Genomic DNA, 22,139 nt, shown 5'->3' on the forward strand with positions numbered 1-22,139 from the left:
CTCCGCGGGCGGGAAAGTGACACTCAATGGGATTTTGCCGAGCGCCGGACTACAAATCCAGTGGAATATGGTACAGTTTTATCCTCGATCATTTTTCACCAATGCTGCATGCATGAACAACAATGTTATTTCTGACTTTTTATTCGCTGAAACCATGACGACAGAATGTAGGATTTACTGCTTAAAATTTTCAATTCTATTTTCTGAAATATGATTTTAGGAAATTAGGTAATCGGGCAAATGTATGCATATTTTAAAAAATATGCATCCTCTGGAGTCTAAATTAATTGTTCCACGTGGTAATGAAAAAAAAGAAACACTCACGTAAATTCCATAAGATATATTTTTTTTAATTTTAGGAGAATCTGTAAAAAACAAAAAAAAAAACAACAACAACAACAACAACTAAAAGATAAAAATGTATCCTATGTTTGATTGTACTTGAAATCACATTTCTTTTCACCTGCAAAAAGGATCTTATGGGGGTTTTTTAACATCATGGCGCCCTCTAGTTGGCATTTACAGCAATCACCATGAGTTGACCTATCACAGTTATTGGCACTGGAAAATAATAATACGATCGATGTAATAATAGGCTATGTAATACGACATGAGATTTTTCTCGAGCACTGTATACATCTTTTAAAATATCTATTTCATTTTTATAGTAATAATAAAAAATAACAACAACTGTAGTTACGTTATGGTGGAAACTATGATAAACTATGGTAACTTTCTGTAAGTGATACGCCATAGGGGACACCGGGGCTAGTTGTCACAAGAAATATATCCCAGTATAAAGTCTTGAAATAAGTGTTTTCATATATTGGATTCAAATAATGAGTTCAGTAAATTTGGTGAATTATGTCGGCATAATGCACAACTAAATGTACAATATCGTCTTATTTTAGTACATTTGGGTAAACTGTCAATTTTATTAAAAAAAATCATTCAGGGCAGATTTTTGTTGGGGCAGATTTTTGTTGGGGCAAGTTGTCACCTTGTTTTTAATACAATTTTATAAAAAAAATTTAAGAAGAGAAAACATTTATGGTTATGGTCAGTGAGTTTGTGTTTAATAAATGGTATAGGCCTATTCATTGAATAAAGCTTATTTGGAGCTTGGACTTTATGTATGTGCCTGTGTTTTAAAATCAAATAATAGAATAACACTTCTAGAGTCGATTATAATTGTGCAAACAGATTAAGAAATGTGCTAGGTATGCAATAATATGACTGGTTTGGATCATTGACTTCCACTCACAAATTTTGACAGCAGCGACCGAAAAAATACAAGATTATGCTATATGAAACATCTATTTTCTTTACTGTTTGAAAAATTTTAAATGGTTTGCTGGCTTTCACATCACGTCTGATATTCTCTGACGCTATCGACACTATAGTGGGTGTGAAAGCTGGTGATGGTCACATGTCTGCAGGTGACAGATGTTATAGGGAATGTCATGACACACACACACACACACACACACACACACACACACACACACACACACACACACACACACACACACACACACACACACACACACACACACACACACACACACACACACACACACACACACACACACAGCATAACAGGAAAGCAGATCAATTTAGCTCAAAGGGAAGTAATCATTCTATTTATAGGGAATTTTGACAGAATCGAATCACTGTTCGATTACGGCTGATCAAATGAATCGTCCAGCGATCAGTTGCAGAGTATAATTTAGTCAGAATTTCTATACAGGGAATATGATACGTTTTCAATCAGACTTGATTGATATCAACATTTGGGAAATGAATTAGCCTTCACACACATACCAATCATCACATACTTCCTATAAAATATTCAATACTCAAAATGGCATATGGCAAAATGGCCATAATTCATGATATAGAATTATGCAATGGAATTATATGATTACAAAACCTCTTAGCATCGTTTTGGAATGATCTGATGCATTTTGATATGTAAAAGCAGTCTCTGCCATTTAGAGGGTCAAAGAGTCTGTTTTATCTACTCTGTCTTATTAAAAAATGATTTAGCCTTAACTTTCTCATTCTACCCTGTAAACTAATAAGATAAGATAAATATATGAGAAAATATGAATTTTTATTTATTTATACAAAACTCAATCATCTCATGCTTTCCTTGTGATTAGATAGTCTGGATAGTCAGTTAAGTGCCTAAAATTGACAATGTTTTGGCTTGTATGGCTTTCCTAGTTGATGCAATCGTCCATGGAGGAGTAGCTCAGACTTGCTGGTGCCACAATGACAGAGTGCCTTGTTTTATGGTTTTGTGGAATTCTGCTTCTTGCTCAGTTTTGATCATGTCATCACTGCCTGATTTAATCTAATGTCCTACCAACCTAAAGAAATGGGTCTTCACGTAGGCCTATACCTGTAGGCTGCAGCTCAGTCACAGTGCGTGAAATAAACTCCAGTCTATTATGACTTATTGATTTGCACAACAAACCAATTCATCTCACTTTCTTGCTCATACATCCAACAGACGGTATAAGCATTGTCAATCACAAAATAAATAAATACATGATGAAAAATCAGTCTGTGTTGAAATTATTAGATCGTTTTTTTTTTTGTATGTACACTGTAAAAAATAAAATGCCTTTTTTATGGTAAAATACCGGCAGCTGTGGTTGCCAGAACTTTACCGTCAAAAATATGGTACAGACGTTATTGGTTTTACAGACTTAACTTAAAATTTACAATAATAAACCGTATTTCATTATCTGATATAAAGTTAATTTACCAACCTATTAATGTATTAATATCTGTTTTGTACCATTGTAATACACTGAATAACAACAATCATCACAGCAGCAGTCAAGTAACATAATAAATCAAAAGTCATCACAGGTAGCTCTACCACAAGAAAGATAATACTAATATAAAGAAGCTGCACACTGTCATTCGCACAAACACTAAACAGCATCATGGTAACACATGAAATTTAAAAAATGCAATAAACATTAATTTAACAACATTAAATGTAACATAAAACTCTAATATACATAACTGATAAGAAAAGAACTAAGAAAACTAAGAAGAAACATAGTTATTTCAACAAAAATACATCAAATGTGAAGTGTCACGCAGGGAATTGTGGGAATGTCAATTTACGGTTTTTCACTGTAAATTATACAATGAGTTGTTCTTTTTCACTTTCAAAAACAGTAAATTTAACGGTATTTTACAGTAAAATTACATTAAATGTATACCGTTAGATCTATCCAGGGGCGTAGAATTTAGTAGGGACGCTAGGGACGTGTCCCTACCAATATCCAGTGACACTGATATATCCCTAGCAAAATTTTCGATCAAAACTTTAAATATATTAAATATTGATGTGTCCCCACCAATTTCAAAATCAAACCTACGCCACTGGATCTATCACAGTTATTTAACGTATATAATAAGGAAACTTTTTGTTAACCAATTAACAGTTTTTCACTGTATCATTTTTACAGTCTTTTACCGTTAAAATCACGATAATTTTTTTACAGTGTATGTTTTCTTAATCCTTCCGTTAAGTAAAAATAGTCCCCTGCAATGTACAAAACAACAGGTCTACAAAATAAACACCACAACAATATTTCAGTAATATTATGAATATTTAAGTCCTCTGAGGTACAGTAACTGAGATACAAGATGGGGTATGTGACATATGAGACAGAGAGAGCGAATCCGCGAAATAATACGGGAGACATGAAAGCAGCGCCATGTTTCAGTTATGCGATGAGGGACTGAGGGATGAGTGTTGCCACAGGTAATGTGACCGCTGAATGTTATATAACAACCGGAATTATTACCAAAGAATTACAAAGATAGCCTAAATAAAATGAAGTATATGGCTAAATAAATAATTCACATCACACACATTTACAAGATTTCCCAGCAAAACGGGCAATATTTTATTATAATTTCTCATGCATTACACCTTTACAGTCATTCATCTCAACATAAAGTGAGCAGGTTTCAAAGTTCAAGATACAAAGTGCTGGAGAAAATGATCTGATGTCCTGCATCATACCCATTTTGGCATTGCACATATTTCATGAACAATTCAAAACGACATTGTTGGTTTCATTCAGTGCACTTCTGATACATTTCAGTTAATCTGAAATACCTGATAAGCAATTCAAGCAATCAATAGGCTTCCGAGCCATGAATTTTATACAGCTGTTAGACACTCTGAAGTATCTGCAGTAGTCTACAACATCATGAAGCAGATGGCATGCGAGCTGTCTGGCTCTCATAATCGCACCTTATTCCTCGTGCCTGCCCCATAGCTGCACATCTGCACAGTGAAGAGGACAGTAAGCTACTGGTGGATGAATGTAATTTGCATCACCTTATCACTTGGTTTATTTACCCTAAAAGAAATGCTCCATTCAGAAGCTAAAAAAGTCTGAGACCACACTGAAAATATATTTTACACACTGTAAAAAGGAAAAGAAAAAAAGGATATGATCAATAAGTTATGACAACATATGTTTTTACATTGCGTTAACTCCTAAATAAGTTAAGCAATTTTCTACTTCTAATCTATTTTTCTATAAGTTATACAAGATTCAACTTTTTTTAAAGTCAGTTTAATGTAATTTAAGTTTAAATGACTTAAACAGCCAAGTTAAGTACTCAAAAATGTAAGGCTGCAACCTTTTCTTTTTACAGTGTATATACTGTATACCACATGGTCAGTAAGATTTTCACTTATGCTCACCAAGGCTGCATTTATTTGATAAAAAAAAACTGTAAAAACTAATATTGTGAAAGAATTTTCAGCATCATTACTCCAGTCTTCGGTGTCACATGATCCTTCAGAAATCATTTTAATTTACTGATTTGGTGCTTAAGAAACATTTCTTATTATTATCAATGTTGAAAACAGTTGCTTAATATTTTTGTGGAAACCGTTGATACATTATTTTCAGGATTCTTTGATGAGAAGAAAGTTCAAAAGAACTAGAAATATTGTTATAAGTTATAACATACATGTCTTTACTGTCAGTTTTGATGAATTTAATGCATCCTTGCTGAATAAAGTATTAACTTCTCTCCATATAATAAAAAACTGATTGACACCAAACTTCTGAAGGGTATGTGTAATACAATTAATACTTAAGATTCCGGACTATAGGTCACTAATCAAATTAGTAAATTTGTGACACTGATCATGTGACTCTGTACAGAACAAATAGTCAGATGTTAACAAAATGCTCTTATGCTCATAATTTAACATATATTTATTTACGAAAAAGAATTCAAAATATATATTCACCCTATGGTCTCAGACTTTATTGATTAGACTTGTAGACTCCACTCACCCCGTTCTCATCCCAAGGCGTCATATACTGACGCTTTTGCCAAAGCGTCTCCAACGCACATGGCACCCTTTAGCGTCAATATGAGACGCAGATATATGGCGCCTCCTAGTGGTCTAACCCTAACACTACCCCAGACCTAAACCTACCCATAACGAAGCGTGTTATATTGACGCTAAAGGGTGCCATGTGCGTCGGATGTAGACGCTTTCTCAGTATATGACGCCTTGGGATGAGAATGCGTTGCAGCACTGTAGATCTACCAGCATGGCATATATGCATTTTTATTTTTACGGTATATAGGCACAAAGTGCTAGTTTGGCAAAAAAAAAAACAACAACAAAAAAAACCCCAGATTAAACTTCCGAAAAAAAAAAAAAAAAAAGTGTTAACACTGTATTTAGTGTCCTTGTTACATGTTACATGTAGTTACTAACTATAAATTATGCATAATTACATGCTAACCCTAAACCAACCTCTATTCCTAACCCAAACCCTATAATAAGTACATGTACTCAATTAATATTACTCAGTACTTAAATGTATAATTACACAGTAACACGGACACCTTAAAATAAAGTTTAACCAAAAAAGTTGAGTCAAAATATGGTGCAGCAAAGCCTCTCCCAGCACCTCAATCAGACCTGAGCTTCAGTTCTACATCTTCTTTACCTTTAGAGCAGCAATGGATATTTCAGCTACAGCATTCAACACATATTAGAGACTGTGTACAAGCCTACATCTGTATTATGAAAGTAACAATATAGCTAAACTACGGGCAGTGCAATCTGGCTTTTTCATGAAGTCATTGTGATAGTTTGTTTGTAAAAGTAATATTTATCTGTCCGCACTGGTTTCTGCAAGCCTATTATTCATTATGCCCAGGGCTCCGACCCCACCAGAGAATCCATTGTGCCTGTTTGTTGAGCCGCATGCCCGCGGATGGCCGTTGGCCGTCTCAGACAGTTGTTTCTGCATGATCGCCAAGTTGACCTTATTAGCCGCCAGGAAGTCTCTCATGGAGATCATCTCTCCAGACATCCTGCGTCCATCCGTCTCGCTATCATTCACTGCATCCGTGTCTATGGATATGTTACGAACACGTGTTCGGAGATGGCCCGGCATGACCGCGTTCCTACGGGGCCGGAGAGGCCTCCAGGGGCAGTGATGGCAATGGATCTTAAGCTTTTTCAGGAGCCAGTTGAGCACCTGTTTGATAACAATGGAAATGACGTTGAATAGCGAGTAAATGCAGCAAACGCCCATTACAATAAAGAGAAAATTGGCGATTCGGTAGATGGTCTGGTTCTCGTATCTTGCTCGCTGGCTGCTCACCATATCCCCGAAACCAATGGTGCTGAATGCCACAAAGCAGAAGTACAGCGAATCCAAGTATCCCCATCCCTCGATTGAGGAGTACATGGCCGAAGCACAACATGAAATGATCATTGCTGCCACGCAAAGAATCAACATCACACAATACACTGAGGGCTTCCATCCTGCAAGACTGTCTTCACGATCTAGCCTCGCATTGCTCGAGTCTCGTCTGCTGTCGTGAGGTAAAACTCCTTTGCGTCGCCGTTGGACTTCATAGCAGGACTTGAGCACAAAAGCCAACACAGTTATTATTCTTTCCAAGAACAGATTGAAAAATAAAATGGTGGCTGCACAGCCAATGAGGCCATAAAAGATCAGGAAGATTTTGCCTCCGACTGTGGCAGGTGTGGTCATTCCAAACCCTGTGGGAAATACAAGAGGAAGAAATGTTAAGTTATACCCACACTGTATATAACTGAATAAACCATATCTGCCACAGGCTGTTTATTGAGCTGAATCGCCACAAACTATTTTCTTTGTCCTCAAAGCTGGAGAAGAAAGTGTTGCTATTGGTGACAGATCTTGAAACATCTCCCACCTTTCCCATGTCACGCTGATTGAAATGCAAATAACAAGTGGATTGGATTATTATTCTCATAAATGTTTCCCCCCCTCACATGAAAGCCACCATTAAGGAGGACATTGTGAAGACAAGCACATTCATATCCTCAGCTCAGGTCTGAAGACTTTATCACATGAATTTCATAAGGTGCTTCCTGAGAAAGTCAATGAAACCAAACTAAACAGCAACAGTTAGATGAACACAATGTGGTGAATTGCAAGACAATAAGCTACAAAGGTCTGCATCGTTTGGAAATTGTGAGGTTGTGGGTTCCCCTTTGGGGAATTTTCCTGGAATTAGTGAGGAATACAGGCAAGGGAAATTGGGAAATTGTGTAAACACATCTTTTATTGCATTACCTGTAGTGTTCAATGCAGATAAACAGCATTTTAAGTTAACTTAATGTCAATATTTGCCAACTTGGAATAGTAAGATGTATAGAAACCGAAGGAGGAAATATTTTCGACTGACTTCATATAACAATCCTTTATAAATCTCAGTTCTTGATACTGTACCAGGAGCAAGGTTTTTAAAAGCTGCAAAATTTCAAGCTAAGCCCAACATATTCACTTCAATATCTGTTATAATATCAACTAGCCTCTAGTCTATAAGCAATAACTTTACACTAATAGCCACATGCAGACAGTGACCTGCATCAATAGTCTAACATCTCTCCTGCTGATCAAGATAACAGTTTGCAACACTTTATAGTGTTCATGCATGTTTCAAATATATTTAAACTAAATTTAATAAATTCAATTTTAATAATAAAAATATATATAATTGTAATCACAAGTATCTCCACAAATAGATAAACATAAATAAAAAACAACAACGTAACACTAATGTAAACTGTAACTACAATTTATGTGGTTGACTTGTATTAGTAAATAATAAATTATATTTATCTTTTTTTTGTTGTGTTTGTGGATTCACTTACATACATTCATTCAGGGACAGCTACTTAAAGACAGATTTTGGACATATGGTCACCATGTCCTCAAACTTATATATATATATATATATATATTTTTGGGTTGGGGGGGGGGGGGGGGGGAGAGGGGATTTTGGAAAGACTATAAGAAATATTCACCGTATTAAAAATTATGACCACACACACACACAGTAAATAAATTGTTAATATAAACCATTATTGTGAATGTAGGTAGGCTATATTAATACAATATATCTAAAATAACATACATTTACGAATAACCTACTTATACTGAATAGTCAGGATATATGTTTATGCTTTAATCATTCTTACCGATGGTGGAAACGACAGTACCGACAAAATAAAAGGCTCCAGTAAAATCCCAGCGTGGTCTGAGGGTGTCCACCCGTATTCCCGCAATGTTCGCCTCTTCATAATGTCTCAAGAACTTCTCCAGATCACTTTTGTTGAGATTGTACTTTTGGCTGAAAAGCTCAAACCTCTGAGCCCACCTTTCCTTCGCCTGTTTCTCCTTGGGATGCTCCAGGGCTGAAAACACCGCGGCTCCGCACAGGAGGTAGAGGATGATGAGGAGCAGCAACATTAAGAACCTGGCATTATCTTCATTAGCAGGACCACAACAGCACGCCCCTCTACATGCCATTATGTGATACTGCTGGACAGGACTGGTAATAAAGTCTCCACATCTTACACTTTACGTTGGTGTACATGCAACTGTAAGAAACTTCGTCGTCTTCCATTATTCTTGGGTTGCATGTACACCAAATGTGCTGCATAAGCGCAATGATGATGAGAGATACTCATTCCATCCTCTGAGAATGGATTCAGTGCCAGAAATCCTGATAGATGAGATTGTGGGTGGATCTGGTAGTTCAGCTCATCTCATGTGATGCATCTCACTGGGTCTCATCGAAAACAATGTTTCGTACCTTGTTTCAATCCACTTCAGTCGCTGGTAGCCTACGTCCATCAAGTGGTTGCATGCGTGAGTTATGAAATATATTTTAAAATAAATGTTTACATGTACATGATTTTTTTGCATGAGCTAAACCTACTTTAGTAAAGCCTTCTGGCTCAACTGACAAACCTCACAAGTACTACACGTTCTCTGCGCTTGCACGAAACTATCGGAGCCTCGACGCATACGGCAAGCCATTTGAACAATTACACTTTAAAACTAACACATATTTCTGTTTTTTTTTTTTTTGCTGCTTGTTTTACTAGTATTATAACCAACTCTAATAGTTTACTACCAATCAAATTAGTCTAATAATGCCACCAGTAATTTGCTACTATTCACAATCCCAATAATTTTGCCATTAGATTCGGGGATCTGTAGTTCAGTCAGATGTCAAAAAGCAACATGACATCATGACTTTGCGTAAACATACACGCCACTTTCAAGTCAAGTGGCGTGTTATCTATACGCATTTTGAGCTATCCGCGTGTATGTCCACGCCGAAATCTTTTGCGTGTATGTCTACGCCATTAAATGTCCGAGCGAAACGAAGCAAAATCTATATCTACATCCGTGGAGCGATATTTCTTTTCCTAGGATGGTAGGAGAAGACTCATAAATGGTATTAACCCCAGTGACGGGTAGGTTTAGGGACGGGGTTGGGGTAGGTCATATATTTATATATACATAATACAGTACTATAACGTTAAGTCAAAGGCGTTGATAAACACGCTGAAAAGCGATTATGCGTGTTGATAGCACGCCAGAAATGAAAATACGAATTGGCATGTCATACATACGCCATTTCATGAGATCAGTCTGCAAAAAGTGTGTATTCACTTGTCAAATACTTATAAAAGTATAAACGTGAATACCTAATTAATAAGTAAAAAAGTTTTGAATGAATAGCAACAAATAGACACTCATACTTTCATCAGACACTTGCATGTTTTCCAATTATTACTGTAGTGACATTTTTACTAGCCATTATATGACAAGAAAAAAAAGGATCTTGTAATAATATGAATTAAGTATAGGTAACTAGGTTAATAAAACAAACTTTTCATTGTAAATTTACAGTAAAATACTACCAGCTGGGTTGCCAGCCACTTACTGTATTTTTACAGGATTACTACTGTAATCACCATTTACCATACAGTATCCTGCTTTAATATTATGTATTTTACAGTATTACAGTTTTGTCTATACAATTCTTTGCATTAATACAAAGGAATACTGTAATTACTGCTTTTCATATTGTACTTATATTGAATATGTCATAACATAACAAAAGTATGATATTTTAATTATTTAATGGCAAAGGAAATGGGAAACATCATACTCTGAATTTTAAAACATTTATTTTTTAAAGAAAAAAGCAGAAAATGGTCATAAGCTGAAATGTCAATAAAGTGCAGTAAACCATTATCAATGAAAAATACAACAGTCTTATTTAATTTTAACATTCTTCGAAATCTGGCCTAAAATCAGATTTGTTCAAAAATATATTCAGGGTTGATGTCAAAGGGCCTAATAAGCAGAAAAGCAAAGCCCTTTTCCAGCATTTTTGTGAACACGGGTAACATCAAAGCATGTGATCGCAGTGTGGTCATGTGTCCTGTTGCACTTCATAAAAGATGCCTAAAAATAATGCTTATAAATTTTTTTTATTGACAAAATAAAATTGTTCGGTCATTGCATTATTTGCCGTAAACCTGATTACGTTACTTGTGAAATTAAGCACAATACTAATGTTTACACTGGATCTACATAAGATGATCCAGCCTGAAATGACAAATAAATAAATACATTCAACCCCCCTTCCTTTTGTTTGCTAAACTTTCCAAAGCAGCTTGTAAGAATAATGTATGTTAACTTTTGCCTATTGTGAAACATCAATGTTCCTGTGTGTAAAGGCCCCGATATACTCACGGCGAAGTTCTTTTTTGTTCTTCGTTTAGGGGTAAATATATTGGTATCGAACATCCGACGACACCCACTCTGTTGAGAGCGGCGTTTGGATGAATATGGAAATATGTGCAGCGCACTTTCCTCTCTCAATAATAAAATAAACACACAACAAAATTGAGAAAACAGCAAGCATTTTTTAAATAAAGCATAAGAAAAGCATCTGATCATCATAGCAATGTGGATATGTTTGGACAAGCTCTGCAATTCGGCACTCTAGTAAAGTCGCGTCACAGATGGCTTAAAATCAAGCAGCTTTATCGTATTAAACATGAAAAAGATTGTCAGTGTCTCGTTTCATCAGAAGTACAACTTTATTTTCTACTATAAAGCAGCTCTCCAGTGTTCATGTTTTCACTCACGGATGTCTGATCTGGACCGACTGAACAGGCCAAATGAACAAGAAAAGATTTCCACGAGAAAAAAGGCGGAGCCTCAGCGCACAACTACCTACTATGTAATCGCCACAGACCAATGGTCGTACAAAGGTGTTTACCAGCAGGAGCGAAATTTTCGCTTTGGCAAGCTGTTTCAAACTCCCAAACCCCTCGAAGTTCGTTTGGGCCTGATTTTGTTCGAAATGACGTCACATCAGTTCGTTCTTCAAAATGATCACATTAAACCCCGAAGAGTGGACATAAAACACATTGGGAGAGAAGTTAAAATGTATTTCTTGACCTAGAAACTTGAAATGAGTGAATCAACCCCATAATGCAACACTTCTACAGTATGATACTGAATTACGAATGAAATGGGCTGAAAACAGAAAAAAAAAATGCTGTATATTTAGACATTCTACAGTTAGAAATTACAGTTTTACTGTAGCAAACCTGGACTAATAAATAAGAATTTGAATAGTCTCTAGTAAAAATTGTACATAGTCGGAACACTACATAAATCTAGACACTAGTTAGTTTCAAAGAATAAAAGTAAAAACAGCTTGCCACATGATGCCTTCATGTCTATATACAATCCTCACACATGCAAGAATCACAAAACATCTGTAGCCTGATTGTGCATATGCAACTTCATCAGTGGCACTACATGAAAAATGCTCCTGTAAAGTGTAGACCAATTTGTAAAATGTTGGAATATGTCCATAATTCATTTAATAAACTAAATCTGCTAAGAGGACAAATGTGTGAACTTGAGGAGAACTGTATTCATATTTACACTAAATTCAACTTTGGAACAGTTCTTTGGAAAAATGTTTAAGAAAAGTGAATATTGAAAACCTAAACTATGCGTTTAACATGGGGACAATTATTAGTAATAGAAGGGACTTATTTGGAATAGTTAACACAATAGTCAATCATTCGAATAATAAACATATAATGATCCTCCTCAGCCAGATTGGTATGTTAGGTACAGTATTATTCGAATGATCTGAGATCAATACTAAAAAACCTTTTTAGAATGGAGGAGAGCTCTAATATTTATCTGATCAAAGTCTAAAACGGTTCCAACAAATGTCACAGACGGCTGTGAAGGAGATATACATAATTCAGTTCCACCCAAAATTTAGGATTTTATTGTCATTACAATGTACAATAGAAACTCTACAAGCGACATACTAGCTGTAACCTTTCTGTACAGATGTGCTGGAGGCAAAAGTCCAAGTTAACATTAAAATAATGCAGAATCACATTATTTGTTGATTATAGGACGGAAAAAAATGGGGGGCCACAGGGAATTCCTGTATCAATGTAGTGCTAAATTCCAATGTTGCTAGGCAACATGACAATTTCAGGATAAGCAAGGAACAGCACCAATTGTTCTTTATTTTGAACACATTCAATTCATCAGTGATGCCGGGGGAGCACAGTCCTCCTAAACATATTCCTGCTTGACTGTAGCCGGGAATGAAAAGATCTATCCGCCCTTGGCACTCACCCAGAATTCATTTCAGAGAAATCAAACTACTTTTTTTTTTTTAAGGCCAATTTGAGATGTTTTCAGCAATTCATTTACCGTAGTTCTCTTTTTATCTGAACTCTACCTAAAAAATCTGTTTGAAAATGGATTTTTATAATAAAAAAAACCCCAATATAATTTCATGTTCCTGAATTGAGGTGTAAATATGATTGGGTCAAAGCAATTGACGGTGGTTGTTTAACTGAATAAAAACATTATTGGATTGCTATTTTCAACATACATTACTGGCTTTTAAGAAAAGCACAAGCTCTTTCTGACAGTGCTACTGAAAAATGTATTACATAGTTCAAAGATTTCTGGATGTAAAATGTAATTTATTTGGCATTTTTACAAAATATTTATGATAAATGCATAACTAAGCATCTCTACAGTGTCTATAACAACAAAAGACTAAAACATAGCATTAAGGGTGCACACTATTCGGGCGTACTGTATATGTACCTACCATTGCTGTCAAGGCTTAAAGGGTGTCATTAAGGTGGCTAAACAAGGGCGAACTGAACAGACACAGAGCAGATTGAGACGCTGGTGGTCTGATTTCCATAATAATTCTGTCTTTTACAGATGATCCCAGCGGCTTGAACTCCTCAAGAAGGTACCCATACATTTCCATGAGTGTCTGGGGCTTGAGTGTATGGAATATTCCAGATCCAAGGCTTATCTGCAAGGAGAAGAAAACACAACTGAAATGCAACAGCATACATTACTGGAAACCTGCTCAATGCAGAGTTCATGATACTTTGAGTCAGTCAATGCAGAAATACATATTTGCTCTGGGCCAACAAAGATTCCCGGCATGGAAGAGAAGGTTCTGACCTCTTCCTCAAGGGTGATCTCCCTTGACATATACTTACTTGTGGCATAACTACTATATGAAGGATCATGCACACACTGTGTGGTTTACTTAGTAATGAATTATAGGATATAGACTTCTAGAAAAGACAGCAGTATCCATGGAAACCAGCTGACACAACTGGATTCAATCGCAAAAACAACACAGCAGTTAAAATACCTCTAAAAAGATCATGAAACAAAATAATGTGGCAAATTAGTCAAAAAAGGTTCATTGTTAAACAGCTTAGATAAAATACCTATGATATGAGAACATTAGACGTTTATGACTTACATAATAAAATGTAACTGAGTCACTTATCTCAAAAGGAGTTCTCTCAGATAATTGGGTGAAATGCAGGGTCATACAAGAGTCAATCTTCTAAGCTTGCATATAAAATATATGAAATGTTGGGTGCTACATCACACATTTATTCATATATATATATATATATATATATATATGTGTGTGTGTGTGTGTGTGTGTGTGTGTGTGTGTGTATGTCACCACCACAATGATAGGGTAGTGGTTGGAAAGTTGTTGCCAGATTCTCGTTCATCTGTTTTGAATAAAACTGAACAAGGTTTTAGCGCCAATCACAGAAAATTTCACTTTGAAACTGTCGCGAAACATGCACTGCGCAATGTAATATAATTTTACAGAAATGTAGCCACACGCAGGTGCGTTTTTCTAAAGAGCATAAAACAGACGAATATCGCTCCTTTGATAAGCTGCAAGATCTGAGGGATCATTCGTGTCTACAGGACAAAATGGTGCCGGATAAGTTCAGCATCAAAGTTTAACACTTGAGGTTAGGGATTTGAACAAACCCCTAACTTCAATTATGAGCAATAGTAATAATGATGATTGCCTTAGCAAGAACCACTAAATTATTTAATTACAATAATAAAGGACTTTCAATAATGACAGTTTTTTCTTCTAACAGCAGGAACACAGCAGTAGGGCCACACAAACACTCACATCAAGGCTTAATTGTTGCCTGGAATGGCACCAATATACATGAAGAGGAAGTGAGGCAAAACTAATCATAACCAACTATGATTGTCTTTTCAGCAAAATTAGGTGCATAAAAATGGCATGCAATTTACTGACATGATCATCAGTGAAATTAAACAAAGACGACAAGCTTCTGAACTGTTATGACCTTATACACAGATATAACATTTAAAAAGAAAGTGATAATTAAGAACAACCTCATATTTTTGGAAGAAATATAAAAATTACCTATAGTATAAACTAAACTTACTTAACAGCTCTGGTCACCATTCACAATATGCCAATTTGCAGCTTGCACAATCTGCTCTAAATTTCTCTCAAATACAATCTAAAACATGAGGGTAAGTGGATTTTCATTTTTGGGGGAACTATTCCTATAATGAACATGAGAGGATCTGAAGCAGCACTCAACTCTCCTCACTGAATTAAAGAACCAGACTCGAGTAGCGACTGTGCAGAGGTCCATTCTACTTCACAATGGTTTCACATGTACTTTGCTCTTCAGTTGTGAGCTGAGAGTGAGCCTGTTTAAAAAGCAGATGGAGATGAGGAGTTCTGAGATGATTTGCAGGAAAATCTTTTTCTCATCTCTGTGCAGAAACAGAAATGTATCAAGTTTGTCTATAGAAGGTGTTCTTAGAGGTATAAGTCTAATTCTGTCAGGGGGTTCAGTCTGTATTAATATCACAGGTGTTGACGGCAGGGGCTGAGATGAAATGCGAGAGTGAGCATGACGGAGGATCTTATTAAAGAAACATATCACCTGCAACCTATAAGAGAAGTCATACTTTAAAAACTTTTAGACAGGAACTACTAATAATTAGCACTTATAATTAAGAAATTTACCCATCATTTAAAAGGACACATTTCACTCAAAAAACAAAAACAAACCCAAAAACAAATAGGTCACACTTTGCATAATGAAAATGCCTATTTTTCAGATTTCATTTCAATTAAAGCATGTTTTCCTCCCAAATCCTCATTACTATAATGTATAATAAAATAAAGATTAATGTAATACAAATATTTTTTTTATTTAAATCAGCATAAATTAAAGACAAACTATATTAGGATATACAATTTAAATATAATATATATATATACAACACACACACACATTTTAAATTGCAAATGAGAATGAGACTTGTTTTGCATTACAATAATGACAATACAACACTTTCATAACTGTTATGAAAAAACAAAAACAAAAAATATTAATGGTCCTAAGCAAACTATATTCTCTCATTTATTTCCATTGATTTTTGAGTGAAATATGACCTGGACATCATATAACAGTTTTTTTTGCCATATGAGAAATAGCTCTTGAATGAAAAAAAAAAAAAAACATTTTACATTCAAACCGATTCATTACAAATGACTATTAATTCAACCCCATGCTGGTGACCTGGAAAATGCAGAAGAACGGAAATAACACTTGAGACGAGATCATTTCTCAGCAAAAACAGAATCAAGTGCAAAAGAAAATCTCTTTACCTCGGTTAAAAATGTTCATGTATTTCCATTTGTCTGAAGAACGTCAGGTGTGGAAGAGCTGTTGCCATGGTGCATGCAGAGAAGTTTGCAATTGCACATTTGCTTTGTAAAGCCAAGGGTTATCTGTCTGTGTCCTAAAAGCTTTAATTGTAGGTCTTAAATGGCCTTCTGGGTATTATGTAGTCTGCTGTACAGTGGGGGGTGCACAATCGTAACGCTTTGGGAGACTCGAAGAGGCAGAAACGCTTGTGTGACTCCATTACAGTTAACTGTTACAGGCACAGTTATGTAAACCAAATGACATTGGAACAAATCCAGTGAGAAACTGGATATTACACCAATCAGTATCAACAAGGACAGTGACAAGCAATCATTAGTAGGAAATTAAATGCCTCTATTAAGAGCAGAGGCGAGTTGCTGCGAATGGCCTTGGTGGAAGTAACTTTCATCTGAGTACTGTTTGTCCTGGCCGTGACCCTTCGAAAGGGAGACTGGACAGCCATGGGTACAGTTCAATCCTCCACCTGCACCCATTTCAGAACACTAAAATGCGCTTAATTTATTTTCTTTGAAATGAAAAAGTTAATTCAGACAGGAATCCAATAAAAAGTAGGGGAGGTGATTTGTTCCAGAAACATTTTTTGCTATGCGGGTTGAAAGTCTCTTCACATCCTGACAGCAATTACAAAGTTAAGTGGTCTAAATGTATTTATATGTACTGTAATGACACGATGTCCTACCTGCCTGCCATCACATGTCATCAGCACGTTTCAGTTGGACAGAGTTTAAACACTGTAAAAAGTGATCAGCTGACTTAACTTAAAAAAAAAGTGAGGAAACCCATTGCCTTAAAATAAAGTAAATAAACTTCATGTAGTTGAAAAAGTTAAGTTGTTAACTTAATTTTTTCAATTACGCATGGCTTATTTACTTTATAATTTTAAGGCACCTGATCACCTTTTACAGTGCACAAACACCGCAACCGAAACAGCAGCCATAGTTCCTCCTTAACCAAAACAACAAGCTTATGCTGCGTTCATGGAAACCAGTGATGTTATACTCTGAGCAGTTCGTGACTCAAATTTATGAGTTTCAATGGAAACACTTTCAACGCTGAAATTAATCCGCAGCAGTCAGGTGATACAGGTCAGTGATCTTTAGGTTGTTTATGTTTATTATTATTGTAATGTTATGTGCTTTGAGAAATAAGGTAGTTTAAAGCCCAACTCTTGTGATGCTTTGGAGACGCTCTGAAGGGAGGGTGGGATCTTATGTTTCAAAGCCAACTCGCTATTGCTAGCCTCTCCGAAAATTGCCTACCCTACCTTTAACAAAATTTTGACAGATCCCTGCTGAACAAAACCGCTTAAACCAGTGGTTTGCTGCTCTTAGCTGGTCTCCCAGACTGGTCAGGCTGGTCTCTTAGTTGGTTTCAAAGAGGTCCTGTGCAGATTTCAATTGGTTAAGCTGGGAGACCAGACCAGCTGCCTGTCAAGCTAAACCAGCAAAACACCTGCTTAGCCAAACTGGGAAACAAACCTTCTAAGATCATGCTGGTGTAAGCGGGGTTGATTACCTACCAAATTTTGTATACATATGTTTGGGAGCAAGATAAAACATCCAGTTTCAATTTCATCTTTTGTGAAAATCATTTTAATGCATAATTTCTGAATAAAATAATTATATATAAATGTATATCCTATACATGCAGAAATAAGTATGGTAGTTTAATATTCTAAAAATAGCCTAAAAAAGATGAACTGTAAAGTTAAATTTAAAGTGCTAACACACTATTTACTGCTAATAAAAACCATCACAACCGCACTGACACATCATAATCAGTGCAGAAAAATCCGCCCATTGTATCTTGATCTGCAGGCCACGCCCACTCATTCCACTTTATGGCTGAAGCCTTAGTTATCAAAAGACCTATGCTGCCATGGAAACCGCAGAGGGCTTCTGCCTCAGTTCATAAACTGATGACACCATTGGTTTCAATAGTACCATCGATTGCTGCCTCTATTTTCTCACCATGATTAAAGGTCGTCAAACTGACGTGTCAGGGGCAGGGCCCATAGTACTCTTATTTTCATTTACTAAAGAATATGGCACTGATTATCGGTGGATTTTCTCTGTCAAAGACTGTTTGATTGTTCATCCCTATAATTGCAGAGTCTGACATAAGAACTACTGGTTCCTGACGTAATCAGTCGTGTGTCAGTTGACACATAAACTAAATGAAATAATCATATAAGCAATCTCAAAATAGAGCGAGAAAAAAAATTTAAATATAAAAAAAAATGGTCTGCTCTACTTTCAACAACAGGTGCCATGACAACATCGGGTGGTTTATTTTTCGCCGTAAAACTGCTGTCCCTAATAACATTATTCAGAATCTATCATTTTACGTTTGCCCCGCAAGTCTTAGTTAAATATCATGGCACTTCCAACAAAGGAATGGCATTTCTTGCACCTTTTCCTAAGAGCTGGGTAACAAAAAAAAAAAGGAGATAAGTATGAAAGGACATACTGTCCTTCCCCCAGAACTGGATATGGACTGAAATATATTTTTCATTACACAATCATTGCATTAATATAAGTCCTGATAAATAATTATGCTAAAAAAAATAAAAACACAAAGCTGCATGCATTAAATGAAGAAATTGTGAAATTTCCCTGCAAGCTTTCTGCCTCTGAATCAGTGTCCTTGCACAGTAGTCTCAGCCACAAAACACTATTAATTACACAGCAGATGATAATGAGTTCATTTAGCGTCATCAGCATGTCCTGCAGGCTATAGTTTGGGTTCGTCTGCAATTATGCTGTCATTCAAAACAATGTACAGTTTTACTAAAGTGCTACATAATTGACTCATGACCAAAATGCTTATTTACATTAAATGGCAGGCTGTTAGTTTATACATTTTGGCATAATGGTAGCTGACAATTAACAAAAGTTTCTTCAAAAACAAGATGTTGAAATTTCATATATACTGTACTGTTCAAAACTTGAACGAAGTCTCTTATCTCGTACAATTTTAAATAACTGATTTCTAATATGATATATTTAAAAATGTATTTTTTTTTGTATTTTCAGCATCATTAATCCAGTCTTCAGTGTCACATGATCCTTCAGAAATCATTATAATATGCTGATTTGGAGCTCAAGAAACATTTATTATCATCAATGTTAAAAATAGTTAAAAAACTACATTTTTAGGGTTCTTTTGAGAGAAAGAGATTTATTCGAAATATGAATCTTCATAAATTATAATTATTAATGTCTCTGTCCCTTTTGAACAATTTAATGCATGTTTGCTGAATAAAATATGTATTTCTTTACATACACACACACATACTTATATACATAATATATATATATATATATATATATGTATAAAAAATATACATAAACTAAAAAAAGTCATTAATCCTCTAATGGGTAGCACATCACACACCTGGACACTGCTGAAAAGTCGTGATTTAAGCCAGCTGTCCATATGTTTATATCCAAATTTGTATTTGGACAATCAATCAATGGATCTTTTATTTTTTAAATAAATGAGAACATGACAGAACTTGGTGGCCACTAAATGACGTTTCCTCATTATCAATCCTATTTGATGGCACCGAGGACAGCACTGTGAAGCAAATGAAATGTCGATTAATTGAGTCATGCAAACCCTTTGTGGTTCACGGCTGTCAGAAATTAAAATAAGCACTTTGTCATTGTGCGTAGCTGTCTTTTAAACACCTCGCTCATCACACACAGTGATGTGCACTCGAGATACACACTTATTCATTGTGCGAAGGACTGCCGTAATTAAGCAGAATGTAAGTGAGCTTGCATTTGAGTGAAAGAGCAAACTAAGACACTTGTATCAAAAAAAATTATTTATTTAGCTTGGATACTGGCCTGGCCAGACAGCAACCTTTCATTTGCTGTTTTGCGTTGTGCAATTAATACCTACAGAGTGTTTCCTGAGCAATCATTTGAACTCTGGATTTCAAAGTAAAGGTTATCCTTTCGTCAAGCGATGATTCAGTGAACTTCGCATTAAGCAAACCTTTAAACTTTGATGCAAATGCCTCTGATGTGTAAAGCAGTGGCGTAACTTCGTTTTAAAACGTGGGTGGGACGTGTGTGTATAAATGAATGAATCACGTGACACGTGAATAAAAACATAGATCCGACTTTAAAACAAGTGTCCTTTAATGGTCCAGTGGTAGAACTTTTGCCGAGCATGTCAGATGTTCAGGGTTCTAATCCGCACTCATATAGTTTTTTTTTTTTTCTCATCAAAACCGAATATGTTCATCAGTGGTTGTATTATATCAAGCAGGGAAACGTTTGTGTGCATTTTTGTTTTGTGATTTCACCGGATCGGAACGAACAAAGAGTCTCCGAAACGGATTGAAGCGCGCGTGCATGTGAAGACTGTGCGTGAGCCACGAGATACACTGTAACCGCGCCACCGATCGCAGGCGGCAAGGAGCACTTTGATCACTTGATTTAAAAAACAACGTATTTCAGGGCTAGATCGCTTCTTTTATTTAACAAACGAACGAAATGAATAGTCTGCCAGTTGGAGATGTTTTATTTATTTCTACTGGTAGCTATCCGTGCCGTGAGAGGTTTTAAAAAGTGGTGGGGACAATATCGACCCTGGCAAAAAGTGGTGGGGACATGTCCCACCCGTCCCACCAGCAAATTACGCCCCTGGTGTAAAGGCATCATTCTAAGTACATGTGGTTTCTATAGAGTTCTAAAGATGTTCTAAAAGAGTTTAAAGAGTTCTTTAGATGTTCTAAAGAACATCTCTGACATGTTAATGAAGGTTAAAACTACAATGAATCTTATTTGATTTACTCAACGTTCAGTCTCACCTTTGTTTGAGTAACGCTGAGGTGGGAGGTCAAAGGGCACAGGGAAGCCCTTGGAGGAGCTGGAGGCTGGAAACACATTCTTCTCAACAGGAAATGTGCTCATGTTCTACAGACAAAGAGAAATGTATTAATGCCCAATAGGGATGTGCTAATCTATGTATGTTCAAAATCATCCAGTCGTGTGTATAATTTCATATAATTGGAAATTATCAAGAGATTAATAACAGAAATATGGTATCTTGGAATTCATCATTTTTAAAGCACAGCTGAAAAAGTTATACTTATTATTAATAAAGTATTGTTTTAATAAAAGTACATTTATAATAAAATAAAAAGTATTTTAAATCAGGGGTGTCCAATCCTGCTCCTGGAGGGCCACTGTCCTGCAGAGTTCAGCTCCAACCCCAATAGGCTTTATGCACAGCTTCACTACTTCCTGAACTTCAGCCAGCCCTTTGTTTCCTGTCTGTCATTATTGGACAAACTGATTAATCCAGGTGTGCCTGATTATTGTTACTGAGGCCAGGCACACCTGGATTAATCAGTTTGTCCAATAATGACAGACAGGAAACAAAGGGCTGGCTGAAGTTCAGGAAGTAGTGAAGCTGTGCATTAAGCCAATTGAACACACCTGAACCAGCTAATTAAGGTCTTACTAGGCCTACTAGAGCTAAACTCTGCAGGACAGTGGTCCTCCAGGACAGAGTTAGGACACCCCTGCTTTAAATAGTCACTAATTTACCAGTTGGTTGTCAGACGACTAGTCAATCATCCTGCCTTTCCCTAATACCTAAAGATTTAGTT

General features: G+C 36.1%; 2 protein-coding genes across 2 annotated transcripts in view; both read right to left on the reverse strand.

Moving 5' to 3' along the window:
- Positions 1–5,838: 5,838 nt before the first annotated feature.
- Positions 5,839–9,080, reverse strand: kcnk13a (potassium channel, subfamily K, member 13a). Its single transcript, XM_056267217.1, has 2 exons — positions 8,558–9,080; positions 5,839–7,090 (listed from the first exon to the last, which is right to left on the reverse strand). Exons 1-2 carry the CDS (start codon positions 8,886–8,888, stop codon positions 6,189–6,191), a joined length of 1,233 nt encoding a protein of 410 aa, XP_056123192.1. The 5' UTR covers positions 8,889–9,080; the 3' UTR covers positions 5,839–6,188.
- A 4,319-nt stretch (positions 9,081–13,399) lies between these two features.
- The window catches only part of tdp1 (tyrosyl-DNA phosphodiesterase 1), a 37,016-nt gene continuing 28,276 nt past the window's right edge, over positions 13,400–22,139 (reverse strand). The window contains exons 15-16 of the mRNA XM_056267218.1: positions 21,336–21,441; positions 13,400–13,767 (exon numbers count right to left, since the gene is read on the reverse strand). Coding sequence (XP_056123193.1) covers positions 13,694–13,767; positions 21,336–21,441 — 180 coding nt within the window. The 3' untranslated portion in view covers positions 13,400–13,693. The remainder of the gene's footprint in view (positions 13,768–21,335; positions 21,442–22,139) is intronic.

This window comes from Rhinichthys klamathensis, unplaced genomic scaffold (assembly GCF_029890125.1).
Source record: "Rhinichthys klamathensis goyatoka isolate OS25496 unplaced genomic scaffold, OSU_Roscu_1.1 h1tg000256l_1, whole genome shotgun sequence".
NCBI lineage: Eukaryota > Metazoa > Chordata > Actinopteri > Cypriniformes > Leuciscidae > Rhinichthys > Rhinichthys klamathensis.

What these genes read in the sequence shown, in the direction of transcription:
- kcnk13a (XM_056267217.1), bottom strand. Translation starts at nt 8,888, where the DNA reads ATGGCATGTAGAGGGGCGTGCTGTTGTGGTCCTGCTAATGAAGATAAT. An exon ending in TACTGTCGTTTCCACCATCG is followed by an intron (nt 7,091 to 8,557) that starts GTAAGAATGATT and finishes TATTTCCCACAG; the next exon opens with GGTTTGGAATGACCACACCT.